The sequence below is a fragment of the Pithys albifrons genome, chromosome 7, assembly GCF_047495875.1.
Source record: "Pithys albifrons albifrons isolate INPA30051 chromosome 7, PitAlb_v1, whole genome shotgun sequence".
Lineage (NCBI taxonomy): Eukaryota > Metazoa > Chordata > Aves > Passeriformes > Thamnophilidae > Pithys > Pithys albifrons.
In genome coordinates this window covers 11,290,935-11,312,868 of record NC_092464.1, presented here as the reverse complement: position 1 = coordinate 11,312,868, position 21,934 = coordinate 11,290,935, and the positions used below count along the sequence as shown (strand labels likewise).

The 21,934-nt window shown below is 41.6% G+C and overlaps 1 protein-coding gene across 5 annotated transcripts in view; it reads left to right on the top strand.

Moving 5' to 3' along the window:
• Positions 1 to 235: 235 nt before the first annotated feature.
• Positions 236 to 21,934, top strand: part of DIP2C (disco interacting protein 2 homolog C) — a 304,530-nt gene continuing 282,831 nt past the window's right edge. For 2 of the 5 annotated variants that reach the window (XM_071559893.1, XM_071559892.1), the window contains exon 1: positions 270 to 763. In XM_071559893.1, coding sequence (XP_071415994.1) covers positions 679 to 763 — 85 coding nt within the window. In that variant the 5' untranslated portion in view covers positions 270 to 678. Of the gene's footprint in view, positions 764 to 21,934 lie in introns of all 5 variants that reach the window. The other 3 variants (XM_071559895.1, XM_071559894.1, XM_071559896.1) reach the window with 3 other exon arrangements.

The window sequence follows — 21,934 nt, the reverse complement described above, 5'->3', positions numbered from 1 at the left end:
GCCTTCCGCGGTAAAACAGTGACTTGAAGCCCCACTTCAGGGTCGGGATGAATAAAAAAGTGACGAATCCCTTCCCCAGCGTGCCCCCGGAGTGCGGGACCCGCGGGAGGAGCCCCCGGGCGCATTCCCCGGGTGGGGCGGCCCCGGGGCGCCCCCTGCGGGCCGGCGGCGGGCGCGGCGCGGTCACGTGGCGGTGACAGCGGCAGTGCCCGGCCAGCCCCAGGCGCGGCAGCGGCTCCGCAGCGCCAGCGTTGCCGCCAGCCCGAGCCGGGCGGGGACAGCGGGGACAGCGCGGCCGGGGCGAGGCCAGCGGGAGCCGCCGCCGCGGGGCCGGGCGGCGGCGGGAGGGGGGCGGGCCGGGCGCGGCGGGCAGCCGATGCGGAGCGATCGCGGGCGGGCGGCGGGAGCAGCCATGGCGGGGCCCCGCTGAAGGAGGCGGCGAAGGAGGAGGAGGAGGAGAGGGGAGGAGAGGAGAAACCTCCGCATTCCCTCCCTCCGCGCCCCGTCCCCCCGCGCGGACCGCCCGCCCGCCCGCCTCCCCCTGCATGCCCGGCTGAGACCGCGGGGAGGACTCAGCCAGCGCCGCGGCCCCGCCGCCTTCCCGCGCCCCGCCAGCCGCGGACAAAGGGGGAGAGCGGGCAGCCAGAGCAGCGGAGAGCCCGTCCCCGCCGCGCGAGCATGGCGGACCGCAGCCTGGAGAGCGTGTCCCTGCCGCTGGAGGTGCGGGCCCGGCTGGCCGAGCTGGAGCTGGAGCTCTCCGAAGGTAAGGGGCGGTGGGCGCGGGCGGCGCGGCAGCAGCAGCAGCAGCGGCGGCGGCACCCCCGGGCCGCTCCCCTATCGCACACCCTTCTCCGCCCTACGGCCCTGCGGTGCCGGCCCCGGCCCGATGGCGCCCGGGGGGCTTCCCTGGCGGCCCCTCCCGCCGACGGCTGGCGGGAGTACCCCGGCGTGGGGGTTTTGTTCTACCTGCGAGCCCCCCGCGCTCCGCCGCGGCGCGGGCGGGGGCGGCAGCGGGGCTCCGGCGGCAGCGGGGCTCGGCCGCGCACGCGGTGCTGCGGGAGGTGGAAAAAATCCCCGTGGGAATGGCTCGGAGGGGCTCCTGCCCTGCCCGAGGAAACGCGGCTTCACGGAAACATGCCGTGTTACCTGCGTGCCAAACCCCGCTGTGGCCGCATCGAGAGACTCCCACGGAGTCCACGCAGCGTGTGTGTGTCTCGACTGCAACAAAACACCCTGTCATAAGGTCGTTTTGGACAATACCGGTCAGGTCACTCGGAGGAAACGATATATATATGTATTTTCTACGTTGCGGGATTTTTTTAATGTCTTAATTGAAAGCTGGTGGTGGTTCCTTGGCGTGGTTGGTTGTGATGCTCCGCCGGTCCCCGGGCTGGGAAGGCGCGCACGCAGCCCGTGCTGTTGCCGTGGCAGGGAGGATGAACAGGAGCCCCAGCCCGCCCCCCGCTCCTCAGCCTGGGTCCCGCTTCCCGTTTCCATGTGTGTCAGCGCCGGGGTAGGAGCGAGAAGGCAGGCAGCGATGAGTGCCTGTCAGGAGCCCTCGCTGATGGGCATTGAGCGCCCGGAGTCGTGGAGACGATTTTAGTGTATCAGATGTAATCTGTGTCTCCCAGAGGAAGAGAGTGGGGAGTATTTATATATACTAATGCTAGGGTTGGCGCTTTCCTGAAATGCAAATCTGCTATTAGCTGTCCCCTCTTTTTCTTTATTTTTTTTTTTTAATAAAACCTCTCCAGATGTCAGGGTTCATTCACCACCGAGAGGCTACAGCACTTAACAGAAGGAACAAATGACCCAGCGTGTCCCAAATTAGTTATTGGAAGTGGTCGATATATTGAGCTGTCTGTCTGTCTTCTGTCTTTTTGTAACGGTTTGTAAGGGCTCCGAGCCAGAAAGTAAAATGCGCTGGAGCCAGTTTCATCAGCAGGGAGGAGCTGATGTTGACATTGTATTTTCCTTTTAACGCTTTGAGGGTGAAGAGAATGAGCTACTGAGATTGCATGTGGCTCCCATTTCTGTGCCTCCCTGTCCCTGAGGGTACCCTGAAAACTTGAAATAGGAGTAGTTAAATACAATATTGCTTTTGATACACTACCTGTCCATTAGCCCTCATCTATGGTAGAGGGTGGGAGAAAGGACTGTTTATATCATGGTATATGTAATGTTTATGCAGAAAATGCTTCTTGTTGTGCTTCTTCATTGTCTACACACCAATGAGATACTAATTAAAACAGCTGTTAGTAAGTGCTTGCAAAAAACCCCAAATCAAACTGGCATAGACCTTCAATAAATATGCTAATGCAGTGTACCAAAGTTGTAATACAGTTTTACAGTTCAGTTTCTGTTGCTGTAAGCATAATCCAAGAAGGCTCTGAGGAAGTGGGACGTGGTTTGAAAATGGGCATCTGTGTCTGCATTGCTGTAACTTCCCTCCACCTAGACCTGAAATGAGTTTAGCCCCCTGACAATATCTTTCCTTCTGTGGCATTGATGTTACACCTGGCAGATGGGATGGCTCATGTTTTCTGACTATGGCAGCCTAAATGAAGATCAGTTGGAAGTGGGAGGCAGGTGGAGAAAGGGCAACATCCTTTTCAGTGTCTTCTCTCAAGCTACTCTTGATGTGTTCTTAGTCAAGTATATGACAGTGTTCAGTGCCTGAGAAAATGAAGTAATTTACTGCTTAAAGTTCCTACCTTTAGGTACCCATGTTGCATCTTCTGATCTGTTCTGAAAGTTAGTCCCTACAGAAAGTAGGATCAGTAATTTGTACAGTTTTGTTGTGCTGTAGAAGTCTGCTCATACTCTGACCTTGCTAACTCTTGAGTTAAATGGTTTTCAAGGCAACTTTGTATGTCTTTACACCCTGAACCTGCATGTGCTTCACTTGGCCATAATGAGCCAGTCCAGTGCCTTCAGCAGAGTTCATTCTGAGATACGCTTATGCATGTGCATAAAAGGTTATAAGATTGAGGTTTTAACATGTATTAGGCTTATGTGCTACGGTGCCTCTGCTGCCTTTGTGAAGGGAGAAACTGTTGAAGACCATGGACAGGCAACTGCATACTTAAAAGTCTGTTTGGGTCTTACTGATGACATTGGGAGCTGAGTAACTGGCGTAATTTTTGCCCCTTATAAAAGTGCTTTCCCGAGTCCAATTTGCTAGGGAGATGTTTTTTCAAGTGCTGAATTGTTGTGTGTGTTGTATTGTTTATGACTGAGTTTTTTCGTTTCTGGTGCCACTGAGTGCTGTGGGTCTTACAGCTGCTGCTTTTACCCAAGCAGCGTGATTCTCTGGTGCCAAAACCTGCTATTGACAGTGCAGCTTTAGGAACAGCTTCTGAAAGAGCTTTGTGGAAAAGAGAGGAGCACCAGAAGGATTATTGCAAAATTTTTCCTTGGCTGTGAGCTAAAGCTGTCTCGTTCCTAGCTCTAGGAAGTGTGATACCATGGATCCTACCCACGCAGTGCATCTCAAAACTGAACATAAAGTAGTTGGTGTCCATGTGACTGTGGCCAGACCTCCGGGTTCTGTGTCACTAGCACAGCAGGCACTGTGCAGGTGTTGTAATTATAGTCTTCACTGGTACTCATCACACATTTAAATTTGGCCATGGCATTTTTCAACCCCTTGTAGACAACTTCTGTGTTCCTTGTTCAGCTGGCCACTTGACATAGTCTCACTGGTGAAGGGATGTGGCAGGAGAGCCTCAAGAAGTGTCTGCTGGACAGGTAGCGTGTGCTTTGTAGTCAATAGAGCAAAGTGCCTCTTTCATAGCTTTAGAGGGAGGAAGATGGTCAGGAAGTTGTTTACTTGGTGTTCTGTGAAGTTCATCTCTGTGGCAGTCCTAACCTGTTGGTTATTGTGGGCAAGCCTCGTGCCTTCCACCTGCCCTTTGCTGTGTTTTGATTGTTTTTGTTTTGTTTTGTTTGTTTGGGGTTTTTTTTTTGTTTGTTTAAACATAGCTATTTAAAAGCTACTATGGATGCAATAGAGTAACCATTTTCGATTTTGTTAGTTTCATTGTTATGATTTGTCAGGTGAAGATGAGTCAGAATCAGAAGCACTTGCCACAGTCCCCTGTGTCTGTGTGCAGGTAGCCTGCCCCATGCAAGCAGTGAGTTCCAACGGTGGATGCCTGTCACTCTGAAGAGTGTTGAGAATGACCTTCATAGTGATGTGCTGGCATATTCAGCTTAAGGCATCAATAGCGCACTTCTGGATGGTGTTTTCGTGTCATTTTGGGAAAGGAAAATTGCTTCTATGTTTCTCAGGACATAGGGGTTCAACAACACTTTATTTTTTATGAATATTGGAAGTTGTGTAATCATCCCACCAGATATTCCAGAGACATTTGTTTTTCTGTGTTTCAGTGAAGGTGCTTAATGCAGGTATGCTACATATATGTTCTTTGACACTCTGGGAGTTTCCACTGAGCCTGCTGAAGTTTACATTGCTCAAAACTAGCCCTTCTAGGCTGATGCAATCAACATGTCACTCTGCAGTAGCTGTTCTTCAGGGCTACTTAGAATTTTACGAGGCTTTAGTTTTCTAACGATGTATAAAATTGTACTGGGTGGAAATAGATGATTCATCCTGTTTTTTAGAATAGCTTGGGGGTTGTTAACTGAAGAACTGATTTAATGAAACCAGGAGTCCTGAAATGTGCTGTCTTATTTAAAAAAAGTAATTCTACAACCCCTCCATTCTTAAAAACCCTTAAGAATTAAAAAAATGCCCCTTCCCTACTTTTCTCATTTTACCCTCAGTTTAAGGGTATACAAGGTTATGTTGCCCTTCTAATTACTTCCCGAACCAAAATTAATTGGGAAAAGATGCTCTCTAGTTCTTCCAGAATTTTATCCAAGTGTCAGATAACATAGCAGAAACATGTAAAGAACCACAGACGCCACATGGAAAATGTGGAAACCATCCTGTTCAGAAACTGTTCTCCACACCATACTTCCAGTCCTCTTCCATTGTAAACATATGAGGCATAGCAGGTTTCTTTTTTTGAAAGTCTGAACTTTTCTCTAAAGAGCACTTTCAGAAAGAGTCTCAGCAGATCTTTAATGAGTGGTTACTGATTCCCAAAGGCACTGGGTGTGCAGTCACCTAATTAATTTGGTCCTCAGCTTTCATTGTATCCACTGGCTTGATTATATTTGGTATTATTACTTGGGTTGATTGAGTCATTGTCTGGCCAGGTTTATTATTTTATTAGGTATAAGTTCTGTCTTTTGTTGTCTGCATGTAGTCACTGGACTGGGACCAGAAATATGTAGTTAATTCCTCTAGTTATTGGTTCTCCATAATATTTGCCAACTGGCTGTTCACTCACTGAGAGGATTCAAAGTGTGAAAATTTCAATAACTAGCACACCTCTGTGATTTGGGACGCAAACTCATCCTTTTAATTCACTCCTCGAGACATAGTGCTCTGCTTAGCAAGTGGGTATCACCTGCACAGTGACAGAGTGTTAATACTTCCTGAGTTTAGGTGAGAAATGAACTAAGAAATTCAATACTCATATTTGCCTCGTGTTGTTTTTTGAGCCATTGGGCTGCAGTTGGCTGATATTTTCAGTTATTTTTTTTGGCAAAGAGGGGACTAATTTACTCCAAATACATAAAGCTGAAATTTTCATGTCAGTTATGTACAAGATCTAAGGCTTTAAGAAAATATACTGGATAGCATGGGAATTATGATAACATCAAGAGCACTGGCAACAGAAACTTTTCTTTCTTTGTAAGATAAAGCTCCTTTCATCAGCTGTTTTGTTTCTCTGATGGTGCTCAAGTTGGAGAGGGACAGTAACTCAATTATTTTAAAACCAGGTTCAATTTACTCATGAATTAATAATTTGCTTTTTAAGGCACTGGAATATGGTGCATTTCTTGTTTTGTTGGGTTTTTTGTGGTTTTGGAATTTTGTTTTTAAATTATTATTATATGCCTGCTTGAATTTACTGTGCTGTTTGGACTTAAGGGCTTTTAATGGGTGGTGTCATGTCAAAAGAATTCTCTGCCACTCACTCAGTTGAAGTACATGGTAATGCCTTGTAAAATAGACTATGCAAATCTCCAGGATGTTCCCAGAACAGCTGTCCCGAAGGCATCTGTAAATATACCTTTATTGCCAGCTGATGTTGAGCAGCATTGATGCCCAAGGGTTACACTTAATAGATCATTCAGATGATCTTTATTACACAATCGACATACTCGAAACACTTTTCCCAAGGATGTGTGAAAATTGCCAAGGGGGTGTCAGTTTTATAGGCAAAGCAGGGAGTAAGCAACGTATTTTTAACGAGAACACGGTTGTAAGGAGCTGCCCTTTGCAGCTTCAGGGTACGTCTGTGTGATGCTGCTGCACAGAGCAGGGAGCAGGAGCCAGCACTGCTTCCCCTTGCCAAACCAGCAGTGCAATGTTGCACCTATGGCTGACTCAACATGCTGCTTTTCTCTAGAAGGGTGTTGACCTGCCTTTTTTTAATCCATTAGAAAGGGAATGCTGTCATTTTGATTTTGAGCAAACCAGATATCCTTTGGTATCGAAGGAATTCAGGTTCAGCACACCTCTTTCCTTTGTGTTTAATTTTTTTCTCAGGGAAAAGTATTTTCATGCTGTATAAAAGGCAGATAAAATAATTGTTGAGGCAAGATTGGATTGGAAGCAGCAAAAAGATCAATGTTTCTCTGAAGGGATATCAATAGACTCCTTTAGGTTTTCATAGCTCAGAATGGATGTTTGTGGTGTGGCACAGAGAATCCTAAATGTACCATAGCTCTCCTATACTTAAAAATGCATTGACTGCGTTTTAATTTTTTAAGAGGCTATTTGTATAACGCGTCAAGCAGGACATATAATTTTTTAAAAATAACTGCTTTAATTCCCCAGCAACTGTCAGACAAGATGACTCACTGCAGTATAAGAATTCACCACAGCACATCACAGATTTGACACAAACTCTTAATCCATGTAAAATTATGCATGTATATTCCCCTATCTTCCCAGTGGGTGAGCTTCATTTTTGCCAAACTCCTGATGATCCCATTCTGCCTTCTCTCCTCCCCCGCCTGCCTCTTTTTCCCCCCCTTTTTTCTTGAGTACCTCCTTGCTGTCAGTAACCCCAGTGCAGGGTCTGGATGCAGCAGTCTTTCTCTGGCTTGTAAAAGAGCCTTTCCTGACTGTTCACCACAGCCCCTGATTCTCCCCTTCACTCTGGTGGTGTGGGGGGCATTTGCAAAGCATGATTGCTCTCTGCAGAGTTCTGGTCTTTGCTTGTATTACAAGGGTAAACATATGCTAAGAAATGGGAACTGGTTTCATTTAACTCCACTTGGTGCAGTGCATCAGGGAATTGCTCATTTTAGACCTGTGTAAATAAATCTTTTTTGGTTTGTATTTTTTTCCTGGTAATCTTAGCTAAGGCTTCTAATTTCTAGCCAGTATTATTTATCACTAGGATTAAATATAACATTAAAACATGTATAAAACATATTGGGGACACCATTATATTCTCCAATCAAATGGCAAATATAAGAATAGAAATATTTAAAGCAATACAACTTGAAACAGATGCTGGGAAGACCATGCCCATGACTTTGCCTGGAGCCTCTGGCCAAACAAGTGTAGGCTTCTGCCTTAAAGCCATGTGAAATCTTACCAGGGCACCCCCTGTATGGCTCTTGGGGGATGAAGGAAGCCAAGCCAGGGAGCTTCTTGTATTCCCTTTTTTGAGAACAGGGCTGTTTGCTGGTTCTTGGCAGTTTGATAGGCATAGTCTCTTTGACATATAACCTGCAGTGCCTGGAGCAGCATCAGGTGCTGGGGCGTGGATAATTGCCACATTATTATACAACAGAAGTTAAAAGTGAAAAATACATGATGTTTCAGTGATCTGTTTTTAAGACTACAGTGTTAAATGATTGGATAACTGGAGAAAGAAAGGATTCTTATAAAGGATTTTGATAACTTGGAAGGGAAGATGTTTCCTATGACTTTTGTAGGGGGTGTTTGATTTCCGAAGACTGGACCATTTAGTATACCATCCTTTAGGATGCTTCAGGTGGTTTTTGCTTTTATGTGAGTGACTGGGTCTGCAGAATGGAGGCAATTGAGGGGACAGAGGGATTCTTCAAATGTTGTCTTCTTATATGAAAGTAAAAATGGGTGTTAGGACTTGTTTGGTCCTGTTTCTGTCTGTATCCAGAAACCGTATCTCCAAACTATGACACCTGCAGTTCCTTCATTCAAATCTTGGCTTGATCTGTATGTAAGATTACAATATCAAAAAACGCTTGTAAGTCTGGTCTGGTAAGAGCTGTTCAGAAGCCAGGAAAATGTTTCTCAATGAACTCTGTGACAAATACTGAAGTGTAGGTGATGGAGCCTGATTTTTCACTGGTTGAAAGTTTGCTTAGACTAGCAAAAGTTCAGAGACTTTTGGTTGACTTAGTTCACAAAGTGCTCTGACACTTTTTCCTACTGTGTGAATGTCCATGTGTTCATAAACAGCCTGGCAAAATAAAGAGACCCTAGCAACAGAGAACATAGGCCTGGACTATCCAGAAAGACCCTCCAGAAAGAGTTACATGATATTAGAAGGATGATTACAGGCCTATTGCATCTATTCTCACCATTTAATGAGAAAATAGACCAAACCGGTCTTTGAGCTTCTAGTATCTCATTGTGGAACAGTTCTGAAACTACAGTAGATTTCCTTCTGAAATATCTACACTCTGTAAGTGCACTCTCATACACCTACATGCCTCAAGGTAATAGCAAATAATGAAACTATACCTTTTTCCTTTTTATGTGATATCCTAAGTCATAATAACTCATATTTTTCATTGTTACAATTGCAAAGAGAATGATCAAAATTTAAAATTTTGTGTGCCATGCCTCTTGTATCCTTGTTGAAAGAAATATCATTCAAATAATGGGACAGTATTTTGCTGAATGTTTGAACAGATAAAATGATGGCATTATGGTGACATGCAAGCAGCTCAACTTGGATGAAGAATCTTAAAATAAAAATTGTATTTCAAATGCTAGACTTCTTTGACAGATGCCTGAGGATGAGCAAACAATAGTTATCTAGTGAAACAGCAAAATTCAGAAATATCCCTATTCTTTCCTGAATGATGATAATAGCAAACCTCTCTGCTGAATTCACTGGAGGAGCCCAGTGTCATTGGCTGTATTTTTTTAGTCTGATAAAAAAAGAGAATACATTCTTTAGAAGATGCTGTCAGTTTTCTAAGCGTTTTGAAATGAGGGGTTAACCTGTTCTAGGAAAAATACTGTTGGACTGTGGAGTGATTTTTACTTCTAGAAGGGAAAATAACATATAGGCCGTACTTTTAATTGGCTCTACTTTAAATCAGCTCTGTGTTGTAATGGAAAAGTTTGTTGTGTTGAGCAACAACAGTGGGACTAGCAGCTGTTAAATCTATTTTTTTGATGATGATAAAAAGAAGTATTGCATTTTATGTTTATGAATTTTATGTTGCTAAAGTGTTTGACACATTCCAGTCACAAGGATTTATCCGTGTCTCTTACAAACACTGACTTCAGTCATATGAGCATCTGTACCACTGACTTGGCAGAATTTGACAGAATAGTTCAGAACAAATCTGGAAGAGTGACCAAGACTAAAGGTATGGATACTGGGGATTAAAGCAGTCATAATAAACATTGTTTGCCAGGAGAAAGATGGGAGTTTATTTGATTATTTGACAAGCCTTGTGTTGGGCAAGAAGGAGTACTTTCTTGTGTTGCAAAGTTAATGCAGCATTAGGAGTTCAAAACACGAGAAAATCGAACTCCTAGGAATGGAAATTAGACAAATGCAGGCTGGAGATAAGACAGAAAATATTAATAAGGCTAGATAAACACTGCAGCACTTGTATAGCAAAGAAAACTCAACAGCTTTCTAAAAAATATCTACCACTAGTAGGATTGATAGAAAGCTCTGTTCTAAGACATGCTGAATTTAAGAAGTTTGTGTATGTAAATAGGTATGTAAACCACTTAATCCACCCTTGGCCAGAAATATACCAGTTTAAGTACAATAGGTACTTTTTTAGTGACATTTTATAAATGTTTTAGTCCAGTATTATAATATATGTTTTCCTGGTAACTTCAAAAAATACTGCAACAGCTGAGAAATTCGGATTTAGTATGTTTTCAGTATTTTGCTAGCAATGACTTGACATTTACTTGCAGTAGTAATTTGTTCTAAGTCAATATTGAACACTGTAAGGATGTGCATACATTAGAGTTTGAGAGGGTATCAAATGCAGCCGCCCTGATAATACTTGCTTAAATACTGACTACACATATATTTACCTGTAGCTCAGGGGCCTTCTGTATAAGCATGAAGTGGCAGAAAAATAACATTTTTCATAGCTTCCTTAAAGTTTATTGTATTTAGCTTGATCATTGGTTTTTACATGAAGGTATTGTCTGTTGTAATCTTTTGGATAAAAATTGAGAAAGCATTGGTTTCCTCTGAAGATTAATCCTTCATGCATCCTCTTCCCTGGTGCTTCAGGGAGATGAGGTCTATACTCAAAACCAAAATGAGCTGCAGTAAGACAGCTAGAGTATTATTTCCTTTTAGCTTTCATACCGTAGATACAGCCTGGGATGTGTATTTTTAGATAACAGATCTGTGATTATTGTTTCTTTCATTCCTCTTTAGTGTTTCTTGAATTTTTTAGTATAATTTGTATTCATTTCTTATTTTAATGCACCTTGAATCTGTGCTTTTCCGGCATACTTCATTGAGCTTATGAGAAGCCCTTTCTACTTTGAAGTTGGAAAGCTTCATCAGGATGGTTGCTCTTTGCTCTGATGTCTTTGCTTCTGCCTCACTGGCCAGTCGTGGTGACTTGGATTTGCTCTCCATGTTGTGGTGATAGGTGAAGGGTGTAAGAGCAGTAAAAGTGCTTCCGTGCCTTTCTGCCGTCACCTGAAGGTCTGTGAAAACTTTTGTTTATTGAGAGTTTCACAAAGTTGGTGCCTTTGACCTCCAGCTGTGATCACTTTCGTAGCAAAGTGAAACGGAGACATATTCCTTTGTCTGCAGTGGAAGAAGATATTTGCTGTTGCTTAGCCCAGACACTGTTTTTCTTCTTGAGCACAATGATGCCTTGGCTGGTATTACCTGCTGGTGGTACTTCCGTGGAAGATGAGGGCTCTTGGCAAGTCCATTATTTCTTCTTTAGCTTTGAAGGCCAGCCTCTTGTCTGTTTTTTTTTCTACAGAAGATGCTGTGTGGCCGAGAGAGGTGACTGGGGTCACTTTGTGAAAAGTGAAGAAGCTTTCTGTGGGATGCATTGAGCCAGAAATAAGCACAATGATAAATTTTATCTGACTCTTAGACCTTTCAGAGGCACTTGGTAACTTCTGGTAACCTAGTCTGTAACAGTTTTCTCTCCATAGGATACCTTTTGAACAAGTGTAGGAAACCCGGGCCCTTTCTCATCAGTGCCAGTTTCTCTGTTTCTCAGGGGAGGTTCTCTGTGCTGGCAGGAATCCAGGCTGGTTCATGTATCAGATGCTCCTTGTCCTGTGTGAGAAATACACTGGGCTCTTTTCTGTCCTGAAAATCATGCAAAGACCACAGCATCTCTGAAGCTTAAAGAATTTCAGTTTGAACTCCTCTTACTGTGTAATGCTGTTTGTCGTTTCTAGGTGGTAGTCTGGCTTTGGCTGACCTGCAAAATGCTTTTCTGTGTATTTTGATAATATCACCTGCAATATTATATAGTTTAACATCATTCAAAATGCCAAATTGTGTATGTATGTTTCTTGAAGTACACATTGGCTCTTCATGATTATGATTGGTTACTTCTGGTAAATAATAAATATAGTTGCAGATTTGACTTCCTTTATGAACCATTTTGGTGTAGGATATACTAGAAATACCTCCAGCTCTGCCATCTTGATGCTTTATACCTTTTTAGGACCAAAGAATGTTATCCAGTACTACATTAGGCTGAAACTGGGAAGAAGCCAACTGCTCTTTAAAGTGAGCTTTTTAAACATGAGCAGCTTTGTGTTCTGAATTTTACATTTTTTTCACTCTGTCATAAATCTGCTCTAACTCAAATATCCAGAGGTCTCCCCTGACTTTTCACAAGAGATTGTTTTGCTGGTTTTGAAAGTGGTAGCAATAGATGCTACCCAAATGTCTTATTTAAGTAATAATAAAGCCTGTTATGCCTCTTCATCAAAAATTGCTCACATGGTAATGTTACAGTTAGGAGAGGCTAAAACATCTAAGTAACTGTATCCTTCTGAAATACTGTGACATCTGTTCTTCTCCAGGCTACTTTTGAAAATATTGTGTGACTGTTGTCATGGACTGGGTCACCCCCTCATTGGTTTCTGCATTCCACCCCTGAGCCCAGCATGGACGATGAAGCAGCCACACCCCATGGAGATGGGCTCCTAGGAGAGTATAGTAGAAACGACAGGAAAATTGCAATAGGAATTACAGGCAGAGGGTGATTGAAGTCTCCCCAAAATAGCAGTATGGGAGTACTTTCATTGTAAAAGCTGAAGCTTCATTTTCAGGGATTTAAATATAGAGGGTGTATAAGTTTGCCAAAATATATTCTGGTATTTGTTTTTTCACTCAGAATAAGTTCAATTCACCTAAAAATAAATGGCAAAAGCTATGTTGGCATCGAGACTGCACTAATGGGTGTACTTCCCCTTAAAGCTCTGTCTGAATAGTCAGAAACAGTCTGTGATATTTAAGGCTCTATGCTAGGGTGAGTGTAGAAAGAAATGGTGTATGTAGAAAGAAACAGATACTTTTTCTTCTCTTTGTGTCTTTGCATTTCACACAGAGCATTTATGTATATGGGCCAATGGGCCATGATGTACTCACAGTGAAAACCTCATTCAGGACTTGGAAATCAGTCCATATTTAGAGAAGTTGGTACCAATTTCCTGGAAGCAACACATGGTCAGTAGCAATTCTGTTCCTTTGTGAAAGATAATACATGATTGGTATCACCTCTTTCTATGTGATAGATCCAGTGTATGTTCCTTTTGCTTTCATTTTTTCCTTCTCACCTCTCTGTTATATCCCCGTTTAATTTCGGACCTGGTGTGGCACATCAGAGTCAGTCTGCCATCCTGCTCCACATATTTTCTTTCCTTGGTCATCTGTCTTTTCACTAGTCCTCTTAAACTGTAGATTTGGTGTAGGATCATGATGTAGATAATTCGTATGATGCCTCCTTTTGCAATAGCTTCTTTTTTTACATGTGAAAGAGTACTCATGAGACATGTCAGGACCAGCATGTTGAAAATTGAAATATTTAATTCTTAAATTGTTTTAAAACAAGTTATTGTCCTGGAATAACAAACTTGTTAACTGCTGAATATCAAAGTCTGTAGAGCTATTAGCTGAGGTATATGTTCTGCTAATTGTGTTCGATATTTGCTTTTTTGGTTGCTCTTTACTTCTACTTTATCATGTTTGTGTAGAGTTAGGTTAGGATGCTCTCCTTGCAGTGAGGCATTCATAGAGAAATGTGTATCTTAAATTTCTTGAAACCTGATCTGGAGATAAGTCATGACATCTCTTTTCTATCTAAAAATTCGTTTGTCTTACTTATTCTCCCACTGAGTGTGAGTGGGTAGTTTTTTTCTAAATTCACGTGAAACCCACACTAAACAAAAATACAGCTAATAGAGCCTAAAATTATAAAGGAACTGCTTGCGAAGAGCCAGCAATGCTGTCTACATGATGAAAGCCATTTAAATTGTTCAGGCATGAAGCATGGATTAGAAACTGTATCTTCAAATCATCTTTGCATATTTATGAGTACACCTGTTATATAAGCAGTGGAAAGTGCTGAGGTTCCTCCAGCCCTGTGCCACCGTTAGCGGGGTGAAGAAAAACAAGATCGTTTGTCAGTTTAAGTCTTTCAAATCCAAAGTGGAGCCTTATCTGCCTAATAGCCTAATACCAGAGAAAGATACTGTTTGTGTTCCGCAGGGCTGTATTCATGTGACTGTCAGGGCTGAATTACTGCTCTCAGTACTATATAAAGATTCCTGCTCCTACCGTGCCCCTCCCCAGCACTGTCATTTAGCACAATGTGCAGCATGCAGTATGGCTGTAAAGCATCCCTGACATACTGAAGCATGTCTCCTTTCACACTTGTACATGGAAAAGAAGGAAAAAATAAAGGGCCGCCTTCTTGGCTTCTCTTAACTTCCTAGCTCTGGTGAGTTCAGCACCAGCTGAGGCAGAGTCATGTTACTTGCACCTATTTTTGAGCACTGCCAATATTCAGGAGAAGAGCTGGGTTGTATGATTGCTGTATCCTGTATCTTTTCTCTGCTCAGTGCAAGTGTCATGCTCAGTTTAGACTTTGGTGTTAATGTGAGTACCCACAAAATACAGCTCTCTGGGGAGCCAAACTTGAAACAACAGGACTGAGGGTTCTACACCATGTGGTATGAAGCTGGATTTCGAAAGTCCACTGTCATTGCTGCCATGTTACTGTTTGCAGGTGTGTTATGATTCCACTGATGCCTGGGTTTACAAACAAAAAACTAAAACCAAAAGAACTAGAAAAGGAAGGAAATCTTGTATGGTTTGGGGTTTTTTTCCTTTCTCTGAGTAAATTTCTTTTTGTAACATTTTAAAGTTGGATCAATTCAACAATCTGCTATATAGTGCAACCTCAGAAATAACTGCACCCTGCTGAGAACAGGGATCTGAAAAGCTTGAGTGGAGGAAAAGATGGATGTGTTGGAAAGGGGTACATGTATAGAAGCATCTTAATCCAGTTTTGCTGCTGAATAAGGTAATCTATAGAACTCCACTGTCTGAACATAAGGAAAACATTACTGTGAGGCACTAGCACAGCTTGCACAGAGTGGTTGTGGACTCCCTATCCTTCAAGATGTTCAAGAGCTGTCTGGACATGGTTCTGGGCAACCTGCTCTGAATGGCCTTGCTTGAAAAGGAGTGTTGGACAAGATGACCTCTAGAGGCTCCTTCTGTCCTGAACCATTCTGTGATACACCCCTAAACTTCCACCCTTTCACGGATAGATAATTCTTGTGGATCACCACTGTATGTGGTTCTGGGAATGGCAAGCTCGGCCTCTGCTGCAGTATGTTCATACCTGCTGTCAGTGGCCCCCATCTGAGATCTTCTGTAACCCATAAGTTTTAAAATTTTGATTGTAATTATGCCATATGCACATTAGTGATAGTCAACAAGAATATACCACAGGGAAGGTGAAGCACAGTGCATTAAAAAGATATTTGATTTTGAAACTGTTCCACTTAAAAGAATGTCACTGGTTTTTGTACGCAAAACTTGGTGGTGGCAGTAAATTTACATCTTATGTAAATGAACTAGAATTTAAACTTGGGTAAGGGTGCTTGTGATGATTTTAATACTGTCATTATGATCATCATTCAGGTATATGACTGTCAATTAGACAATTCCTGTTTTTTTCTGAATGATGGAAGTATATGCTTGTTTATATCTGTAGGAAAGTATTTCCTTTGGTTCTGTCAGGAGCAGGGAAATGAACAGAACTGAATTGCTTTGAAAATAGTTTTTTTTCAATTACTTATTAACACTGATTTTAGATATGAAAATATCTTGAATGTTGATGAGCTCTTTTATTACTTTTATTGAAACCTATTTTGAGAGTTGTATGCAGCTGTAATCATACAGTTAAATATTGAATATTCTTTCAAAGTTTCACATCAATAATGCAACAATGAGTTCTTCTGGCTAAGCTGGAAATAAGTCACCAATACCTTGGCATTATAGAAGGACCCACAGTAAATCTGCTTATGAAAGCTCTTTGGTGGCTGTGGTCCTCAGATGAATGTTTGGCTTCACACTATTAATTCTTTCTAAGCCACCAGGCTTTCTTTTCCTCACTATAAAAAGCAAAACTGGACTGTATTTTTTGAGGTATGAACACAGCTTTGAAATATGGAAAAACTTCCATATCCACATCATTTCCTGACTATTCAGTGAGCAGGTGGACATAGCTTTTGTGAGAGAAAGTTATGTAGAGTATGGTCCCAATTCAGCAAAGCATTTTAAGCATGTGCTTTGGTCTCATTGGTACTGCCAGTTTAACTTAAACCAGATTGTTGCACATGGAGTGAGCATATCTGTCTCCTGCATGGAAAAAAAATTGATGGAATCTTCAGTGCTTACTTAAAAAAGAGTCAGTGTTAAATCAAAGGATCAACAGTCTTTTTTTTTTCTTCCAGATTACTGAGTAAAAGGAGAGGGATCTTAAAACATTCTTTAATTAAATGATACACCACTATATATTTAAGGTCAGGTTGCTCAATGAAGAACAGCAGAACTGCCCATGTCTGGGTCTCATTTTCTATGCTTTCTTTATGCTTTATTGAATTTTTTAAATTTAAAAGATTGTGGGTGACAATGTTCTTAATTTTTGCCCTGTGAGGTTGGAGGTCCTCAAACTTAGCTATCTTCTGTACTGCAGCCTCAGAAAGAGAATTGTATCACCCACATTCTGTATGAAGAAGTGTGTTATTGCCTTCAGGATAAAGATAGTGATTGCAGGTGTCAGAATGGCAATGTTGCATTCCAAAACCTGAAATCTGGTTGATATAAGGAAAACAAAATCCTGCTGTGCTGCAGGGTACAGTGGCAACCCCAGTTCTCAGATGGACATGAGAGAAAAGTGTGAAATCTTGTGTTATTAGAGAATCTGCTTTAAAAACAGGCTAATCAGGGAACAAAAAGATAGTAATTCCATGATTCACCAAATCCTTGGTGAAGGATGTGTTTGATATGCTTGCGGTACATTGTCAGAAGCCACTTGTCATGGAGAGGGGCCTCCTGTCTGCAGCCATTCATGTGCAATCACCTTGAAACCCTGAGGCAGGTCCTTGTGTTCAATATACCTGATGTCTTTGAGTGACAGTGAGGAAATGAGGGAGTACACCAATTGCCTTTCCTCCTAAATGCAAGGATATCTAGCCACACATTTTCTGGAAAGTGTTTTGAGGCTGTTTCTCTTTACCTTTTGCTGCAAGGCAGGTGGAGTGAAGACTCAAGGAAGAAAGAGTAAGGCTGGAGACCTTCTGTTTTTTCTAGTGTTGCCTTAACAGAAGTTGTTCCTAGTCCAATTACTGTCATCACCAGACAAAGACAAAAATGCCCAGCTCCTGCTTTCCAGGGCTGAGTTTGCAGCTCAGGCATACGGAAAATCTGAATCCAACAGGGCAGTTTTCTGAACACTGTATTCAAGCCATTCTTTTATGGGAAAAAGAGGCATTTGAGAGATGAGTTTATTTTCTTTGCAGGATTTTCAAAATATTAAAAAAAAAAGAATGGAAGAGGCCAAGTGTTAGATATCTCTTTCTTTACCCTTACATTTTATAGCAAAGGCATAAATTTTATCAGTTTTAAGAATTTGAGAACTAATTTCTGTGATCAACACATGAAATTAATGATTCTATTCAGGATTATGGAGTACACTTAGGACTAGTTTTTCATTTTTATTTTCATTTTCCCTATACTGTCCATTGTGATGTTTTCCTCGGTGTACCTGGGATCTACTGAACTTGGTCTGAAGCATCACAGTTTCCCCACTGAGTTTGTTTTGCGTCATTAAGCTGTATGAAAATGTAGTTTATTCAAAGAACTTCATTGTCTTGTAATATCCAGCATTTGTGGTAGTTTAGTCCTCTGTTACTGTGGTTCAGAAGATCTGGATAACAACAGAAACTTTGATAGTTTGTTCAGTAAAAAGAAAGGTTTGCAAAGTCCAGTACACAATTTTTGTTTCTACCCACTCTTAAGGGAGGGTAAGAAGTTAATCTGTCACTGGTGGAATAACTAAAAGATGAGCATAAAAATGTATTTGGACAAGGACTAAGTATTCCATTAAAGGCTAAATGTGACACATTAGAGAACCTAAGAACTTAGCTGTGGAAACATCTCTTGAGGCAATGATTTATTTTTGGTGATATTTAAGGAAGTAGCTTTTAAATTGTAAAAATCAGTACGCAGACGTCATTACTTTTGCATGCAGCGTGTGCGTGTATGTAGGCATATTTAAAGATGTAAAGGAATATATATGCATAGAAGATGGGGAAGGAAAAACCTCACATACTGACTAGTCAAATGAACAAATCTTCCCACTTAAGGGAATGTTATGGGAGGCAGCAGCTCCCTTAGGGATGGGCATGTGCAAGTTACCCCCGTTCTGAGTCATGGATATTTCCTCAGCTTTGCGGCTCATGTGCAAGCCCCTTCCCCACTATGCTCCCAATTCCTTAAATAGCAGCTGAGGTCAAGAAGGACAAGGGACAGATCACTGTCACTAGGAGGCCATCTGAATCACACTAGGGTATGTGGGGTTTCTTGATGCTCAGTCTCAGCTGTCTGGTACAAGAAGATAATTTTAATCCTATTTTATTTATTGCTTCTCAGTAGTGTTTTGGCTTTTATACTGACTCACCCCCTTTCAAAGGAGTCACCGATGCTTTTGTTGTTAAACAAACTTAGCAGATATCTTTATTCCGGTTAGTTTCATGATGTGTATGTTTCTATTCATTCACATGAAATGAATTATATGCTGCTGATTCTGAATTTACAGTGATGTTTCCTGGCTTGGAACAATTAACCATAATGACCTTTGGTACCTCAAAATACACAGTGAATAAGGTAAAGCTCTATTGTATATATCTTGAGGTTTTCTTTAACATGTTGTGCCTTTCCAATTGCAGTGTCTGGAGATCTCTGTAGGGGCATTTTGTTACAAAATTCTCTGGCTCTCACTGAACCAAATTTAAAGCTGGAGCAGAATCAGACCTGTATAATTGGTTGGGAAAATAACGAGAGAGGGAAGATCAATTTAGCAGACAGGGACAGAGACATACAGAAAGTTTTTGGATGGAAGCAAGAGAGCTTTGAAATGCAAAGCTGGCTCCCACAGCAGCATTAGGCAGAGGTGAATGCTGCTTCTGAACAAGAGCCCTTCCTCTGTCCTTGGACTGGTGTCTGAATGCATGTGCTCAGACCTCCTGTCAGTGGCAGAAGCAGTGGTTCCTTCTCAGAGCCTCAGCAGAACAGGCAGCAAAGCTGCAGCATTTACCATCCAAAGCAGGGGCTGCACTGGCAGCAGCTTGATTTGCTGATGTCCATAAGCAGTTCTGCTCAAATATCTCCAGATAAATATGTGCCCTTCAAGTTAAGTCTCCAACCAACATGTCAATATGCACTCCAGCATATAAGTAATGATGTCTCAGTAGTTCAGAACATGAGCAGTGATTTCCCCCACCCCCTTCCCCATTTTTTCTTGGTTTGTTTTTTTTTCCCCTGTGCTATTTCAAGGATTCATAAGTTGATAGCTGTTTTGTTTGAATTTTTCTTTCAAGTCAGAAGGAATTCATATGTCTGCTGATCACACACAGACATGAAAAAGTTCTCCCTGTATTTCCCACCTTGTGTCTAATATCCTGTGGATGAACTACAGTTCTTGTTAGATGCCATCCTTTCCTGTGCTGTGGGAAAAACTGTACTTTGTTTCCGGATGGAAGTTCTCCAGTAATGATTCATCTTTATGTCTTAGAACAGGCTCTTATGTTTAGGAAACTAATACTGTATATGTCTTCTTAAAAAAGTACTAGGTTTGGACATGAAGTTATATATTATTGACAAACGTGAGGTTGATACAACTTAGTGTATTGAAGTTGGACACCATTATACTTCAGGAAATGGAATGGCCACTGTGGGAGCACTGTGCTACCACTTAAAGCCAAGAGCAAGTGCTTACATCTTTCTTTACAGTCTAATGTAAAAAGCTGTGGGGCATTTTATTGTGAATTGTCCTTTGAAAAACTGACTGGACTGGGAATTGCAGTATGACATTCACATAGAAGAAATTTATATCAGAATAGTGTTGTAAAGTTGTGTAACTGTGGATTATATTACTTGCTTATGGAAGTGTGTAGGTAAAAACATAGTTGCATGGGACAGTTTATTATGGGTTTAAGTCATATTGAAGGCAATTAGAGCTGAAATACATGGTTAAAAGTGGGCGTATACTTGGAGCTTGCATGGTTAAGGACTCTGATGTCTAGGGATGGATTACAGAACTGGAGCTAGAAAAAGACAGCATCCAAAAGGACATGTAAAAAGAAAGGATACCGGGATAATCCTGAAAGAGTTCAACTGTGTTGTAAGGAATTCAGTATGAGAAAGACTGTATGAGACATCTCAGCCATTTTGGAAAACTACACTGTATTCAGCATTTTTTGTTCCAATAGAACCGAAAGGGTCACAAAACCTACTAAATTCTGCTACTATTTTTAGTCCCCACTATGTTTCCAGTATTGATGAGTTATTGGGTTCTTCGACCTCGAAGACTTTCACATCTGGAATAATTTTGCATGTTGTTTTAGATCATCAATATTTGGTTATAATGTTGTAATACTGTTCACTGCAAGAGAAGTCCTAAAGAAGAAATAAGCTTGATGGTAGTTTAAAATTTTTTTTTTACTGGACTAAATGCTCCTGCTTTTAAATCTGGATAAATAGTATTCTGGATGTAGCTGTAACTTTTTTTAAATGTTCTTTTAATAGGCAGGAACTACAGTCTTGGAAACACATGGTTCTTCTTATTCCCTCTTGCCCTTTTTTTTTATATCTGGCACAAACAATGAAGGAAAAACAGTAATAGTGTCCACTCGACAATGGGAAAAATACAGTATAGAAATGAATCAATGAAGCAACAAGCATCTGCTCTTCAGCACCAAGGCTTAGTTTACCTTCAGATATATTCTGTTGATCAGGTGGGAGCCCCTCAGAATGGCTTTACCCTGGCCTCTGTACTGTCCTCTTACTTGAGGGTGAAGCTGAGGCAGCTGAGGGTGTGTCTGGTACCCAACTGTGCCTCTTCTTAGTTCTGCGTGTTCACTAATGTCATGGTTAATACACTGGATTGTGAATTGGAGGACCTGGTAGCACAAATTCATTTCTGCCACGTTTGCTGTGGCTTTTGTGGCTGCATTTAGAGGGAAGTAGTGGCAGCTGAATCCCAGCAAGAATGAGAGCATGTCTGCAATTAACATTACCAAAAAAAGATGCAGCAGGATTGGAAATGTTTAGGTTGGTGTTCCAAGATATTTATTTGACTTTCCCACTCTGTTCTTCAGGGATTTTAAAGTCTGTCTCTAGTTCAAATATAATTTTGGGGTTTATTTTTTCATGCTGGGTATAATACTGGAAAAATATGGTTGTTTTTTCAGAGTTAGCTGTGGTATTTTATCACATATTTTTTCATGGCTCAAAAACATCTAGCGTTTTGTAGCTTTTTTCCTACTCTCAATTAAAAATAACCTCACAAGAGTTTGGAGCATATTGAAGAGAAGGATGAAGGATAGTGCAGACCTTTGGAGGCAGCCAATGAGATGTCCACATCATACAGCTATAAGAGATTGGTATCTGAAAATCAGGCTTCAGTTTTACACAGATAGCATTTGATTTCCATTGCAGGGCTCAGGTTGGCATGAGCTTTGTAGGTGCAATATATAACTAAGTAATTCTTTAGACCAGTTTCTCCCCAATTTATCATAGTTCAGATTTGATATGTAAAATAAGAGTTCAGTCACTGTATTTTCTTTCCTACATAAAACTTTTTTTGTAGGTGTGTGTGCTGTAAAAGTAGTACCTGAAATCCCAAACCCTCATCTGCCAGTAGTAGCACTGAAAATCATCCTAGGCCAGGGGTGGTTCTTAAATCCTATGGTTAGGTGGCCCAGCCTGGCACACATGTAGGTGTCTAAACCTTTTCACAGCATTTGGTCATACCCAAACTGCGTGCTGTGAGCAGTCTGTGATATGTGCTATTCCCTTTG